Source organism: Ornithodoros turicata, chromosome 5, assembly GCF_037126465.1.
Source record: "Ornithodoros turicata isolate Travis chromosome 5, ASM3712646v1, whole genome shotgun sequence".
NCBI lineage: Eukaryota > Metazoa > Arthropoda > Arachnida > Ixodida > Argasidae > Ornithodoros > Ornithodoros turicata.
This window is the reverse complement of record NC_088205.1, coordinates 29,514,679-29,530,400: the sequence shown is the minus strand read 5'-3', so window position 1 is coordinate 29,530,400 and position 15,722 is coordinate 29,514,679. Positions and strand designations below refer to the sequence as shown.

Here is a 15,722-nt window from a genome sequence, read left to right as displayed (position 1 = left end):
AGAACTCCTATCAGAATGTATTTAGTTACAGGTGTAATAGGTGTGATATTGTTCTTCTACGCTTCGTAATTCTATTTACAATTTATTGTTCAATACTTCTCCTTCATAACGTGTGCAGCGTTAATACAAAAACGCACTTTTTTCGGTTACGGGCGAGTAGACGCACCGGCACCCAGATACCTCTATCTATTGTTACGTCATCTGAAGCATTGTAGCACCCAATCAGGAGGTACCATCGGAGGTACACATATCAGAAAAGGCAGACACGGGTTGCATTCAAGTATGCGCGCCTGTAACGCTGCATAGTCCGACCCTTTAGACAGTCATCAGCATGGCTCCTGGTAAGTCAAGTACACGGGGACAAAAAATAAGAACTCAGAAGGTGGCAACTAGCCAAGCTAACAGGTACACATTCAGAAAATGCTGGGTGCAAGTGCGTGATTGCTACATCTGCTAGAAACAAAAGTTAAGACAATCAAAGTTCAGGTCAGGTGAAGTGCTCTGGTCCTGTGCTGATGGGTCATGGAGTGCAATGTAATGTTAGTAACGACTACAGAGGAATCAAAATTTCGGGAAAATTTATGAAGCAATTACTTCACGTGCCGTATAGACAGTCTAAAAACATAACTTTACCGCACTGATCGGTGTGCGTCAACCATAGCCACGAACGATAGGGTTATACTTCTGATTCGATGAAAGATGGGGAGTACGCTTTTTTTGTATAAACTACCCCCCCCCCCCCCCCAGTATCAATTATCATCATTCCAACATACGAGGTGTGTTCAAGTCAAACCGGGACTTTCTGTCTCCTGAGTGTACAAATGGCTCGCGCTACTTCTTTTTCGTCATTTTCACACGCGACAGGCCTCCGCCTTCGCCAAGTGGTAGTCCAAAATTTGTGCAAAACAGAAGACATGTGTTGGACAAGATGGCCGACAACCGAGGTGACGACAAAAATAAAACTAATTTCTCACCTCGAAGTTCATTTTATTTTTGCGAAAAATGAAAAGTTCCGGTTTTACTTGAACGCCCCTCGTATGTTATCGCATCATCTCATCTTATCCTGACTACAGTCGTGACGCTGCCCACATAAGTGAGATCAACAACAGCAAGCCAGTCTCGTCACCACCACTACCACCTGTCAATTATCATACATCCAAATTGCCAAAAAAGGCGTACGCCCCTTCCCTCTCTTCCGGTAAGAAGCGATAACCCCACCATCCGTGATAATGGCTGGCGCACAGCGTCCTATGCGGTGAAGTTCCGTTTTTGTAGTGTAGAGACAACGTCTAATATATTCGATGTCTGCTCCAAACAGGAGACAGAAGATGAATGCATATGCCTACTGTGTCGTGGAACGCGTGATAACTCTACTTCCCATTCAAGTCCTATTCTTTCGAAAGCGGGAATGAATAGTGTTGACGAAGCAGACCGAGGACTCCTACACACGCTCTCATTATATGATGTGCGGTTAGAGAACGGGCTTTGCTTACTTGGAACCAGATGTCGCTGCAATTGGGCCCCGTGATAAGAATGGAAGGGTGCCACAATGAAATCCACTGTCTGCCCACTGATATGAGCCCCTTTTCCTTTATCGCAGAGAAACTGCCAGCTGGGCTCTCTGCTCATTGGCTCTGAGAAAGACAATCACATGCAGTGGATGATAACGCGAAAATGAGCCACGTCAGCTATTATCACGAGTACATTACCATTTCTATGAGTGTCAATGCAATACAAAAACCTGTACTTCACAGGAAAATGTGCTTCATTCGTGTGCTCGAGTTGGGTCCTCAACTTCCAGTACGTGGGATGATGAGAAACCATGTATCGTATGAAATTTGAAATAAGCACGCATTGCAGTTAGAACGAAAGATAAACGATGCTAAGCCTGGGAATTCAAAACAGAAAGCTTCGCTTAAGCAAAAAAGAAAAAAGAAATGCGCGCAAAATTTGAAACCCAAATGCAAACGAAAATTCAACGCATTTCTCGCGGACACGTTAGTGATTTTGGAAATATCTACTACCAAATCGTGGTAATATGAATTCCCATGGACGAATATTCTCCCGCTGTTATTCCGGTATTTAATAAAAGTGCATTCAAAATACGAGTTTCGCCCGCGTTCCCGCGAGGGAGCGAACAACTGCGCTCGCGATGCATAACGGTAGCAGTTCCACAGGTTTCAGTTTTTGGACCCAATTTTGTTTTTTCTATGTATTAACGACCTTCCCAGTGGACTCAGAAATTCTTCCTGTCTATATAGTATGCAGATTACACATGTTTCCTTATACCGGGAACTCGTATTGAATATATCCGCTGTAATGCCGAATTTAATTAACGTTACATTAATGAGCATTGCATCAAATAAACTCTTTACAGAAAAGGCGGCTTTGTATATTATGACGTTCAAGATCCGTTACTATAACTTTTAACAGACCTATACTTCTATGCCTGAAAATACCAGCTTTTGACTAGGCTGTTAAAAAATGTACTTTATCGATGTACAGTATCGTCACCATTAACTTTCCTTGTTTGTACGCGGTCACTGCGAGGAAACCACATGTCTACTATACAGGGTGTCCCAGAAAACGTGCCATTGAATTATAATAAAAAAACTACGCCACCTAGAATCATGCGGTCAACAGCATTTGTTCTTATTAGGTTTTTGTCACCTCCAAATGTGAATGTCATGTACTCCAAGTTTGATTATGTAAATATTTGCGAACTGAACAGGGAAATTTGCCAAGTAAAGGTCACTTTTTTACCCCACCAATATGAAGAGCGTGCGGAATTCACTCAAATTCATGATCATTCACAGTGATACTCACGAGCTATCCCATCGGAAAAAATAGCCGAATATCATGCTTTTCGGAGCACCGGACCATAGCGCGTGATGACTTTTTGAGCGCAATCGCTCGCACTGCGACGAAAGGAGGTTCCGAAGCCAGCCCACAGAGTGATAGTAGAAAAAGTAACAGTTCCTAAAATTGGGAGAGGGAAAGCATTATCCCAGCGAAAGTCGGACGTGATAAGCCGTGCCTGTTTTATCTCTTTCTGCGATGTTGGGGAGGGCTGGGTTTCCAACCTCCTTTCGTCGGACTGACAAAGATTGCGCTGAAAAATTCATCGTGCGCTATTCTGTGCGGCCTCCGTAGAGCATGATGTTCGGCTATTTTTTCCGATGGGATAGCTTCTGAATATCCCTGTCAATTATCATTAATTTGACTAAATTGGACACGCTCTTCACATTGGTGGGGTAAAAAAGTGACCTTTACTAGGCAAATTTCCGACTTAAGCTCGCAAAAATTTACATAATTAAATTTACGTTACACGACATTCACACGAGGAGGTGGCAAAACCCAGTAAGAACAAATGCCATTGACCGCATGACTCTAGGTGGTGTAGTTTTTTTATTATAATTCAATGACACGTTTTCTGGGACACCCTGTAGAGAGAGGGACTTGCTGGATGGATGAAGGTCTATAGGATTTCAAGTTGTTGAGATCGATGCGGGACTCCCCCCTATGGACACGAAGGGAACACGTAAATTTAAACATGCTCTTTCATTTGCTCAGTCATGAGCACTTCACGTATAATGTACGGCTTTCTCTTTCGGAATTATTGTGTACTTTCTTGCCGCTGTTGCGAGCCAGCTTACCTCTGTACTAATACTGGCAGACCCAATGCTAGCACTCTGCTATATAGACTTGCACGAGTTCGTTCGAATGCGGTATCGTTACCAACAGACAACCAAACAAAATATATCAGAACCAAAGGAAAACGCATGAATCATGTTCTGTCATGATGCAGCTCCGAATGCAGCTTCGGCTAAACACATGATGAAGTACAATGTGTCACTCGCATCGCCGCGGTGAAACATCCCATCTCATAGTCAGCATCTATTGTTGTTGTTGTTGTTGTCGCTCGGTGAAGTTTTTGAAAGTTCAAAGTCGTGAAGGGCTAAGGCGCATTCAGTTTCAATAGTAATTCCTATACCTTTATCCATATCGAGATGTATGTTGAAGTTGTACCTTTGTATAATGCTGCTGTTTGAAATTTGTCTATATCTTGTACACGCCTACTTGGGCCTCCAATGGGCGGCCAGTAGTATTTCAAAAAAGAAAAAAGATAAATAAGTCGGCACATGTTCTAAGCGCTCCATCTCCCCTCAGCTTTTCTTTTTTTTGTCTTATGTAACGTGCACCTATCGCCCTGGCTTATGTCATATTCCTTGGAAAGTGACTATTCAGCCATACGATTACGCGACAGATTTTGCAGGAAATTGCGATATTACTGTACTTTGTTTCTCGCTATGGCGACAAATATTGTTGAGTTATTAAGCCGTTATCGCGAAGGGCGATTAAGCAAAAGGAGACGTGCGCTATTTCGTTTGGCAGCGCTATTCTTCCCACGCCATTGACACTATGGCACGGCGAGCAAAAGCAAAACGTTTTGGAAACAATGCGTTGGCTACCAACTGCCTTCTGCTCCATTTGCGCAGGCTTTACCCGTTCAAATGGACCGGTACAAACTGCCCCCCATGTGCTGGACTCGGTAAAAAAGTCACCTTCCATTGTCAGCGATTTCCCTTCAACCGTGCCACGAACGGCACTCCTTTCAATAATCGGCAATATCCGCGATGTAGTTGGGGCTTCGGAGTCATCGAGCGGGGAAGGACGTGCTATTGGATTATGTTAAGCGTCGCCATAGATGTTTGGGTCCCTGCTCACAAGCTGCTGCGTATTAGCAGCTCCCACTCTAATGCGAGGCAGAAAGTGTCCTGACGGACTCCCTGCTGCTGCGTTCCACAACGGTTTGTGAAAAATTATTGGGAGCTCCGGGGCTAATGTTTTTAATTTGTTCCCTTCCTTCCAGTGGAGTACACTGTAGAACAACGCCAAGGGGAGTAGACATACTCTGCAAGGATGCGTCACAAAGCTGGCATGTGACTTTAACGTCCTAGCTCAACCCCTTCTTCAACGAGTAACGGCACCCACAGGAGAAGGTATACTGCTCCCGTCGTAGGGCTGTACTGTCCTGAGCAGAATAGTTGACTTATACGGGTTGGATGATTGCGACGCCCAAACGGGTTCGACGTCGTGTTTCGAAGTAGCAAGAGGAGACATGCAGAAAAACATGCGCATGCGCATACCCATAGCCGAGAATCATGGACACTTTGGGGCGGTGGTCGCCACATTTGACCAGTCGAAGGCCTTCGATCGCCTGCTTCAGATACTTATTTTCTCATCCTCTAACTAGAGAGTTTATTATTTGTTCCCTGGTGTGCGTCGGGGACTCTGTGTGTGAACTGCATGCATCCTTCAAGCAAGACACAAGTATACCCGGAGGAAGCAGACGCACGTCCATACGTGCAGTTTAAATATGTAACGGTGCTTGCATGAAGTCCAATGTGTAATTGATATAGCGCACATACATGTACTGTCGTGTGAAGTCAGGTAAGCTTCATGGCAACCTGCAGCTGTGCAGCATCGCTTTGCAGCTTACGAACAATACTTTATTTTAATAATGATGTCTGCGGTGCTGCATGGCTGCAGGCGCTACTCTACACCATTGTTCGCGATAAATGGTGAAAATATAATGACGAGCTTCACAGAGAGGACCGAAGTCCTGCATTATGGAGAAAGGTGAGCAGTACTCTTACTGCAGCACGCTAGTGAGCTACGGGATTTCATCAGGACCAAGCAACCATGTCACAGTTAAAATGCCCATGCAGAGCTGGTGACATTGTAAGTGCAATCCTGAAATACGGGCAGGAGAAGGATATGTTCCAGGTTTTCCACGGAACCTCCGAAGGATATTGAACTCACAAAATTCGGGATTTGTTTCCTTTTTTTAACTTTTGTCGGAAGGGGGGCCTTAAGTGGTAACACTCCACATCGTTAAGGCTGCTTCACAAGAATTATTTTCTCGTCCGTGTTGCTGTCGATACTTTTGGAAGAAGAGCAGAAGCCAAGCAAGTCCCGCAAAGCACAGTGTGCTGCTCTCCCATTCTCTGTTGTGGGATTAGAATGTTCACGCGGTGTATCTAGGAACGAGGAAACGTCAGGATCCCTCGGCCTCCAACCTACTATTCGCCTCGAGATCGAACCACCATGCGGCGGCTCCGCGAACTGCCTTTAGTGGGGATGCACGTCTTGAGCCGGTGCTTCGAGCACGGTTGCCACAGCTGTAGTAACCGTGCTCGAAAATGCGCTTGGAAGGCTCAGTTTCTGGACATTTGAGCTTCCCAGATCGCTTCAAAATGAGTGAAATGAATTAGTGGATAACTTCGTTGAAATTGTCTAGTGAATCTGCATGATTGGCAGGGAAGAAAACTACTGAACGTTCATATGTTCTAGTATGCGGATTCCACTCGATCTTTATTATATTTGTCACAGCGGTTCTGTGTGTCAAACAAAATCTACCAAGAGCTAAGGTCAATGTTATAACAAGTTTTTTATCATAAGTATAACGATCTCACATTTATTAATACAATGGTTTCTGTGCTAGCAGTTCCAAGTTACTTCATAATGCTCAGTTATGATATCATACGCGCGTGATCCCTGTGCAGCGAGCTAACCAGTGGAGAGTCACAAAAGCGGTGCTCCGCTTTCTGCGTGACACGGGCCTCCTGGGCTCCCTGTGAGCCGAGTGTCTTTTCCAATTTTTCTTGTTTTCCTTTTATTTATCTTTTTGTTATTTCCTTTTCTCTCGTTTATATTTTTCTTTTTTCTTTCTTTTTTTAGGGAATAGCAAGCCGGCGTGCTGCAGGGCTGACCTTTCCCCTTTCTTTTTTTTTCTGCCAATAAATCCCCCCCCCCTACGCGCGCTAAACACAAGTTGTATCGAGTATATTAATATATGGAGCGGGTGGAATGTATCAATGTATGAATATATGTATATATATGACATGGGGTGTTTTTAAATGTGTGAATTTCAAGCTTTTGTCTCATTTCATCTGACCATATGACATGCTTGACATTTATCTTTCACATACGTGATCATGCAACACACGCATTCAAGGAAAATGTGATGTGATGTGATAGAGGAAGAAAAAATGGGGACGTAAGTCAAAATGCTGTCACCATCCCCGAATGTTCTTTGTTTAGCACGTGTGTTTTGTGGGGCATGAAGCACGTGTGCAACAGCGTGTTTCAGAATATACATGCCGCTGAATCAAAAAAAATAGTTTATATGCACTTATTACATGATCAGTAGTACTCAACACAAGGTAAAGTACACCACACAGGTGTGGTCATCTCGTAAGATATTTTAGCAACGTTTAGTGTATGCCTGCATAGGAGACGAATCAAACCTCGAACCTCTCCCAGACTCGCACGACTTGAACAACCACCGCTGTTACAACGCAAAAATTACAGCGAAGGGCTTCAATACTTATTGTAATAGAATAGAATGTTATGTTTGTAACTATGTTTGTAAATTGACAAGAATAGAAGTAGAACGAAAAAAAATGGAAGCGTAGATCGCACTGGTTATTGGACTATTCTGCCCTTACACTGTGTTCTTGTACGCTTGCACATTTAGATTGCCAAGACCACTGGAGACAGGGATTTTGAGTTTTTCTTTTAATGCTTTTTGTTTCAATGTAAAATAAAAAGGTAGAAGGAAAGACAGCTATACAGGCGACGAATAAATATTCGAGTGAGAGCAGCAAAAGACAAAAACAAAATGTCGCTTGGAACACAGGAATGGAATGGCAGTGTTTCCCTTCGAACGCACACAGGAGATATTCTTTTCACAAATTCGTGACTCCAGCGTTTCGCAGTGCAGCATATTTTGTCAACTTTCACGCCTTATCAGCGTTCTAAGTAGCGCGTTTCAACACATCCGCAATATGTGAGGCACTGGTAGCGGCATTTAATCCAAAACCATACCCTCGTAGAAAAGCCTGCGCCTACTGCGCCGGATCATGCCGTATCCCCACTAGAACGCCGCCGCAGCGCCACCTACAGTTCGACCTCGAGGCGAATAGATATATGTATGAATTATATGCACCCGTGTGCAGCACAAATTTTGGCGCAGCCGACAACAGACACAGAAAAGCTCTGCAACGCTGTCATTCTCACTTATCTCGCGCACACCTGTTCTATTCCGTGGTTTGGTATTTGCAGTGGCGATGAACTGCTTCTATCTACTACGAAGTCAAGCAACCATGCAGACTTCAAAAATGTCTGCATGGCTTCTTCTCTTTGCTGTTCGGACAGTGAAATACAAGGTAGAACAAGCAAATTACCTGTGAGGTAGGAAGACCGACACGCGACGAGCGATTGTAGCGGCGATTCGAATAGGCTCCGGGGAACGGGCTTCGCGACACCAGGAAAGCCACAGCCCAATTGACCACACGATGCACCTGTGAAAGACAAGGTATTTTTGTGAGACTCATTTGCTCCGGACGTGACTTCTCAGCCCATTGCGATCCCCGTCTGTACGACGAATGCCTGTGAATCCAAAAGTATAGATGTCCTTCTGCACACTGCCTCGTGGCTCAAAGTCGAGCTCACCTCCGCTATGAGGGGGCACCGAGTGCCATGAAACTATTTTAACTGGTGTATTTTTCCTGAATAGGGGTCGTTTAACGTACTCCCTTGAGCTGTCGGGAAATAATTTTCTGCTGGAACGTTTTCCACAACGCCACCAAGAAAGACACTTATTTAAGTTTGTGTATAACTGCATGATTACTTCCAGTTGGAATCATGAACTCTGAAATGCGCTACTCGTGTTGGGACTTGGGTCTGTATTCACTGCGGAACGCCCATCGTGTGTCTGAATGCAAACGGGCCGCCGATGGAGTCATGGCCCTTATTCCGTCGCGAGTTCTTCTTTTCTTCTTTTTTTCTCTTGCAAAACGTTGCACATGCTTGCTATTTTATGGTTGAATGTAAAAGTAACGTAAGAACATTGCTAAAGATGTCAACAAAGTGTGCAACGGCTTCGAGTAATGGGATCTACAAATTCGAAGGTCCCCTCCAATACAGGAAATAAAATACACTAGTAACCACGATCTACACACCAGGGTATATTGAATATATGTCTTAGGAGCTGTCGAAACGTAGATCAAAACAAGGCCAAAACATAAAAGTCAGTCGAGTTTCGTAAATATAGTCGTAAGTAAAGTAAGTCGAATGTAAATATATGCCCGTAAGTAAGCACATGCAAGCATGCATCGTTTATATAGATCTTTTTGGGTAAGGGTGAAAAGGAAAACACCTGTGTGAGGCTATGACCTCTTCAGTTCCCATAAGAAATAGTGGATGACACCAATTTGCCCGATAGAATTACACTCTGAATGGCGATGAAAAATGTAATGTAGGTTTATATCTGCTGAGGTCGTTGGAGAAGCACTCAACACTCTAAAAACAGAAATTCACCGCATAGCACGCTGTGAGCCAACCATTGGCAAGAGTGATACGGTTATCGCATCTGATTCGTAGAAAGAAGTAAGGCGTACGCCTTTTTGTGGCAATTTTCATATATCCAAATTGACATAAAAAGGCGTACGCCCACCTCTCTCTTCGAATCAGAATCGATAACCTTATCATTCGTGGTAATAGTTGGCGCACAGCGTGCTATGCGGTGAAGTTATGTTTTTAGAGTGAAGTGGCATTGCTAATATTGCTCGAAACGCTGCTGAATAAGTATACATCAAGTAGTCTATCGGGAGCGACAGTGCAAAGTACGTATCTTCGGTCAACGGTGTCCTGTGTCCGTGAAAAATCAGCCGTTGTGAGGAGCAGAATGTCCTTAGAGGCGCAGCTCGATCTGTGCGGGTCATGCCGTCGGCGTCGTTTACAGGGCGTTCGTCTTTATTCGTTAGAGATTCTTCTATATATAAAAAGCCTGCGAGATCACCATAGATGCCGTTCATGCGTGGGAATAAAACGGACATTCGGACATTCTCTCGAAGCGAGTATGTAACTACTAAATGAGTAATTACTTAAATTCATTAATTAACTCTTTAATTGGGGCCTTCCGGGTAGAAGTGAGATATCATAATGGGAGACAACCTCGTTTAAAGCCCATTCTATTTTTAAAAATCCTAAAACGAGCATAGATGGGTAGAAATCCAGCGAACCGGTAGAATGTAGAAGAAGAACAGTCTCTGTTCGAAATATCGGCGGCTTCTGTCCTGAGGCAACTCCCTTCCTAAAACGAGCATGTACGTTGGAATATCCATCGCAGAGTTTTACTATTAAATAAGCCGAATCAAAACCGCGCGCATCCCGAGCGTACTGAGAGCATGACCTTCACGTCGAGGGCTTATCGGGGTCGCAAATCGATTGATCGGGCCAGCAGATCAGCACCTACTCCAGTCATCTCCACTGGTTCAAATCACGTGGCACTCCAGCGTGATCCACGTCGGATGGCCACGTCTTGGCCATGCCAGGGCAGTAAGTAGTCTTGGCAGCTAAGCAAGTCTAAGCAGCTACGCAGTCTTGGCCGTAAGTAGTAGCGTACTTCATGCTACATGTCTAATGTGTGAGAGAACTTAAATATTGCACCGTCATTAGACGCATTCGGAAACGACAGGTCCACGGTAAGGTGTTGCGTAGACAAGCGTACGGCAGCGGATAATTAGCAGCATAATATTTACGTTACTTTTACTTGGTAGCGGTAGCGGCATCGCGTTACTTTTTCAAATTTGTAGCGACGCTAGTATTGCGCTACTTTTCCATGGAGTAGCGAGTATTCCGTCACTTAGTTTTGGTAGCGGGTACAACACTGGACGTGGACAAGCGTTCTCCGCGCTTCTGATGCGCGCGGTTTCGGTTTCGGCTCACTCGCATAGCGAAATTCGGCAATATATATTTCAACGTATTTGATTTCAGGATTTTTTAAAAATAAAATGCTCCATCATTTTTGTCCGAACGCGCTAATGAAAGAGGTAAATTATATAATTTTGGTAATTAGTCATACAATAGTTACATAATCCACGAAAGAATGTCTGTCTTACCGTACAACACATTGGCAAAAGCGGTATCGGGTCCAGCTACGTCACTCATTCTCTTGTGGGAGCCTGGTGAGCGTGGAAGCGACTTTAGGGTGAGTGCAGGTCATGCCCCTTGCACGCGCTACGGTCGGCTCGGCTACAATAATTGTTTTTGCGCACGAACGCATCTTATCTGTCGTGCAACTCGCTGCAACCAAAACCAAAACCAAAAATGAAGTCGTTGAAGCAGCAATGAGGTAACATTTAACATGACTCAAAACCCTGTTTCATTCGCCAAGCTGTTCATTAGGGAGTCACAGTGCGAAATATTTTTGCTGAGCGGTGTATTGTCACTGCGCAATTGCGAATTTAGAAAAAACACTCGGAGAAAGAAGCCACGGACGAACGCCACGATCCCCTCTTTTGACGTCGGCAAAGTCCCCGTGCCTTTCTTCTTTGTTTTTTTCTCCTCAGCTCACGGTAGAACTCTAGGTAGAAAGTTGGGCCAGTTGGTTGCTGCTACTGTAACGTATAGACCTCTCTCTCTCTGTTGCCTCAGCTCACGGCTGATCGGAGGTGAATGTTACAATGTGTCATTCCCCCATGACGTTCTGAAATACCCCCCAGGGAGAATTCCCTACGGTTGAGAATCCGCCTGGTCTAAGACAACTAAATAAAACACGTGTCCCTCGCTATTTTATTGCACTAGTATACGAAACGCCATGTTTTCCTCTGTGGTCGTTCACTATTATGGACAATAAACTATTTATGATTATTATCATAGTACGTGAGGGATTGGGTTCTCCATCAACGTCTCGACTGCCCTGGAACTGACGTCGCGCTCTGATCGCAGGGCTGCGAGACCTTGCGAGTGAAAATCGGGACACCCATTAAGAGTATTTTTCTTTTCTCTCGGCTTTTATATCCCCTCCGAACGGTCTTCGTTTTTGCAAGAACAGAAAGGCAGAAATTCGGTAGCCGCAGCTTAAGGGACTATTAAGAAGCAATTAGAGGTTGGGAGCCCCGAACCCTAACGATCCTTTCATAAGAACATTTTCTTCCTTCCACCTTTTCTGCCGACCTGTTTTTCTTTCTCCCATTCATTCTGAACTCCAGAAAAATTAAGTGCACGCTGTATGAGGTTGGCCGCTTTATTCGCCGGTTAGCCTCCGCTTCATTAAATACTCTTTGCGAAACGTCTTGTAAAGGGAAAGACATTCGAGGTATCTTGTACCTAGTATTTGGTCAACCCGTTTTATGTCTTTCGAGAGAAAAGACAATTTAGTAGGTTATCCTTTGTTTCGTCGGCATCTCGATAATTTGAAATATAGGTAATTTACTTCAAAAGTGTGTCTGGTACTAACCGTAAATATACTAAAGTACTAAAAGTATAATATACCGGTTGTTTCGAAGTTCCGGCGGGCTGTGAAGCCTATACACAAGGCGACGTCAGATAAGGCAAATACAGTGCTATGCGTAAGGCACTCCTAAGTGTCCTTTATACACTGCATATCTGATAGGTAGATCCAGGGTGTTTAGGCAAGTTATTTCCGTAATTCGAAGAGTGCCTTTCGATACAAGAGCACGAATTAAGTGGACGATAGTTGTATTCATTTGATTGCGCCTATAAATGCCTATTTCTGCGTTTCTGCGGATGAGTACTGTGTCCGCCTCACTGCAACGTCTGGGGCGGTGCTACCCTTGACACGTGACATCCCTGTAACTCTCGAGTCGTCGGAAGATCCAGCTCTTGATGTGCCTTTTTCGCTGACAGAGATGGTGTCTGCCACCCGGAACTCCCCTGCTGACACTTCTCCTGGACACGACCAAATTACGTACAAGGAGCTCCAAAACCTTCCTCCGAACGCTCATGAGATTCTTTTGTGCACTTATAACGACACTTGGCAGCGTGTGTTGGGAAAACTGTGGAGCGGATGGTGCATTCACGGCTGCATTCACGGCTCGAGTTAATTCGCTTTTTCCCGGAGGTCATGGCTGGTTTTCTTCAGGATCGGTCTACGACGGACAACATCGTCGACCTATACTGGCGGCGGTGCGACAGGCGAAGTCCGAAGGCCGGCTTACCGCCGCTGTTTTCCTTGACGTGCTTACAACAGTGTTTTACACAGTGCTGTTGTCGCGGCACTTCAAGAGGCCAACGTGGAAGGTCGCACGCTTCTTTGAGTTCAGGATTTCCTGACTGACAGACTACTTTTTGTGCGCACTAGTGAGGGTCATAGCGCCGTCTACCCTGTGCAGCGTGGCGTCCCACAAGGAAGCGTTCTGAGTCCAATTTTGTTTAACGTTGCCATGGCTTCCCTTCCAGCACAGCTACGTAGCATACCCGTATCACCCTCTACACCTACGACGTCTGCATATGGACTTCTGCTATCCGCCGCGATACTCTTCAGCGTCGTCTGCGGCACGCTCTGGACATCGCAGTCTCCTATCTCGCGGAACGCGGTCCTCCATCTTGCCAAGTAATACAATAGCGATGGCGTTTACGCGCCGCTCTTTCCGCAAATACCGAATGTTTGTGAAGGGCTTTGCTCTGCAGTTTTTCTTCCGCATCCGCTACCTTGATCGAAAGAAGTGACAGGGCGCTGACAAGCTGCTGCATGATGAGAGAGGATGGTGCATGATATAGAGCTTGGTAAATAAAAATTTTTGCTGTGTTCGAGAATTCTTGTTGTGTCGTCCCTCTTCCTCCCCGTCTCGGGTACCGCCTCTCTCATCCGCTACCTTGGCGTGATAATTGACCGCGGGCTCACGCGGACACGGCAAACTAGGGCGATCGATGCAACCGCAAACAAGTTTTTCAATGTCATCCGGCATCGTTGTGGAACATCCTGGGGCCCATCCAGTGCTGACCTCCGTCAGGTCCACTCTTCGTTGGTCCTCGGCACCTTGAGATATAGCCTACCAGTGTTGCACGAGCTCTGACAGGGCATTACTCAGTGCTCAAGCTAGAACCCTTCGTCTTTGCTTAGGTGTGCATAAGACAACAGAGACCTCCGTTTTGACAGAGCCGCGAGGACCTCCAGCCGACGTCCTGCGTGACAAAGAAACACTTGGTGCTTACACCCACTTCGTCAGCCGACATACCCATAATTATCTTCCCCGTCGTCCGCATTTAGTCGTGCTCTCCTTCGTCTAAACAGCTACATCCGTCACACTGCCACCGCTGCTGCGTATACGTGCCACCGACGTGGACACTAAATGACCCATCGTACATCAGCCTATCCTTGGTATTGCTAACAAAAACAGCATACCACCTGTCGCTGCATGTCAACTTACCATGGACCACTTTCATGCCTTCCATAGCCATAGAACGGAAGTGTGCACTGACGGGTCAGTGCGGCAGTGTTCATCGACAGCGGCGTACTATGTCCCTAGCGCCGACTTCGAGCATGCGTCTCTGCTTCCCTATGAAGCGTCGTCCGTAGAAGCTGAGCTGTTTGCTATTCTTGCCGCCTTGAAGTCTTGCTATTCTTGCCGCTTCTCCGCCTAGTGCCCGAACGGCACTCACTGACAGCAAAGCGGCCCTTGCTATCCCTGTATCTTACTCTGTCAAGATCGTCTCCGACGTGCATTCCACGATCCTCGTAATATACAATGAGCTCCTGTCCTCATCAACACTGTGTGGTTTCAATGGGTTCCGAGCCATGTCGGCCTCCACGGCAATACCCGCGCAGACGCCGTGGCGAAACCTGCCCATGCGTTACAGACGATTGATGGAATACACATCTGGATATCCGTCTGCCATCACCACCACCGCCGCTTCCTTACTGTCACCACGAAGCTGTTTGTCAAGGACGTTGCAACCCCTTCTTGGGGTCCATTGACCCAGCGATGGAGTATACTATCTGCAGTCGTGTCTCAAGGAGGGAAGAATCTGTCATCCATCTGCTCCGGCCCGCACTCCGTCGCTGTTATTCAAAATAGTCCAGTAAGCCACCCCCTATGTTCTACCAGCAACGTTGAGGCAGACATTCGACACCATCTTCTCGACTGCCGCCGTTTCAAGAACTTTCGCGACACGCTCAACTCTCGCGTGACCAGCCTGGATACTCAAATATATCTATTGCAACATTACTTGGCACACGCAGCGCTTCTCAACTACCTGCGGGACACTGGTCTCCTCAGCAGCCTGCGACATCGTGGGTGGGACGGCGGAAAACCTCTGACCCCACGTCGCTTTACTATGACTACCCAGGAACTTGACTACTCACTAAGGAATTATTTACCAAGAAAAAGCAAGACGTCTTTTCTTGCTCTCCCTTCCAAAATAAATAGATTCCCCCACCTCTATTGTTAGTAATGGCTAAAATTACATTCTATCAGCAGAACGAGGCGAGGCTTATGTCGGCACTTTACGTGTCGGATAGACTTCGTACTTTCAAAGTAACTTATCGCTTTAAAAATGAGCGCTTTGCTGACGAGTTGGGAACGGTTTCAAGTGGGAACTGTACGCGTTTAGCACGATATCTTACAGAAAGTCTCCCTACAGCGCTGAAACTTCTGGCAAGCTCAGAGAACTGCCCACCGCGGGTGCCGTCAGCGCCAGCTAGGCATACGTGCAGTACATACTCCAGTTCTGTTAGCTGTTGCCAGCTGAAGTGGAGTAGAAAGACTGTGTTTGAAAAACACAACTTTCTGTAAGTTCTAACACAACCAATGATGGTGAATGGGGAGCTTCATTGTCAGGGGCGATACTCTATCCCATTGCTGGTGGTGACGTGGGGAACGAAATAATGAGCCTTTTACAGTATGGAT

The 15,722-nt window shown here is 45.7% G+C and overlaps 1 protein-coding gene across 2 annotated transcripts in view; it reads right to left on the bottom strand.

Annotated features, from left to right (window-relative positions):
• LOC135395458 (homeobox protein BarH-like 1) overlaps positions 1–15,722 on the bottom strand; it is an 84,029-nt gene that overhangs the window by 19,817 nt on the left and 48,490 nt on the right. Inside the window, exons 3-4 of one of the 2 annotated variants that reach the window (XM_064626656.1) lie at positions 8,253–8,369; positions 1,494–1,634 (exon numbers count right to left, since the gene is read on the bottom strand). In XM_064626656.1, the coding sequence (XP_064482726.1) occupies positions 1,494–1,634; positions 8,253–8,369 (258 nt within the window). The remainder of the gene's footprint in view (positions 1–1,493; positions 1,635–8,252; positions 8,370–15,722) is intronic. The other variant, XM_064626657.1, reaches the window with a different exon arrangement.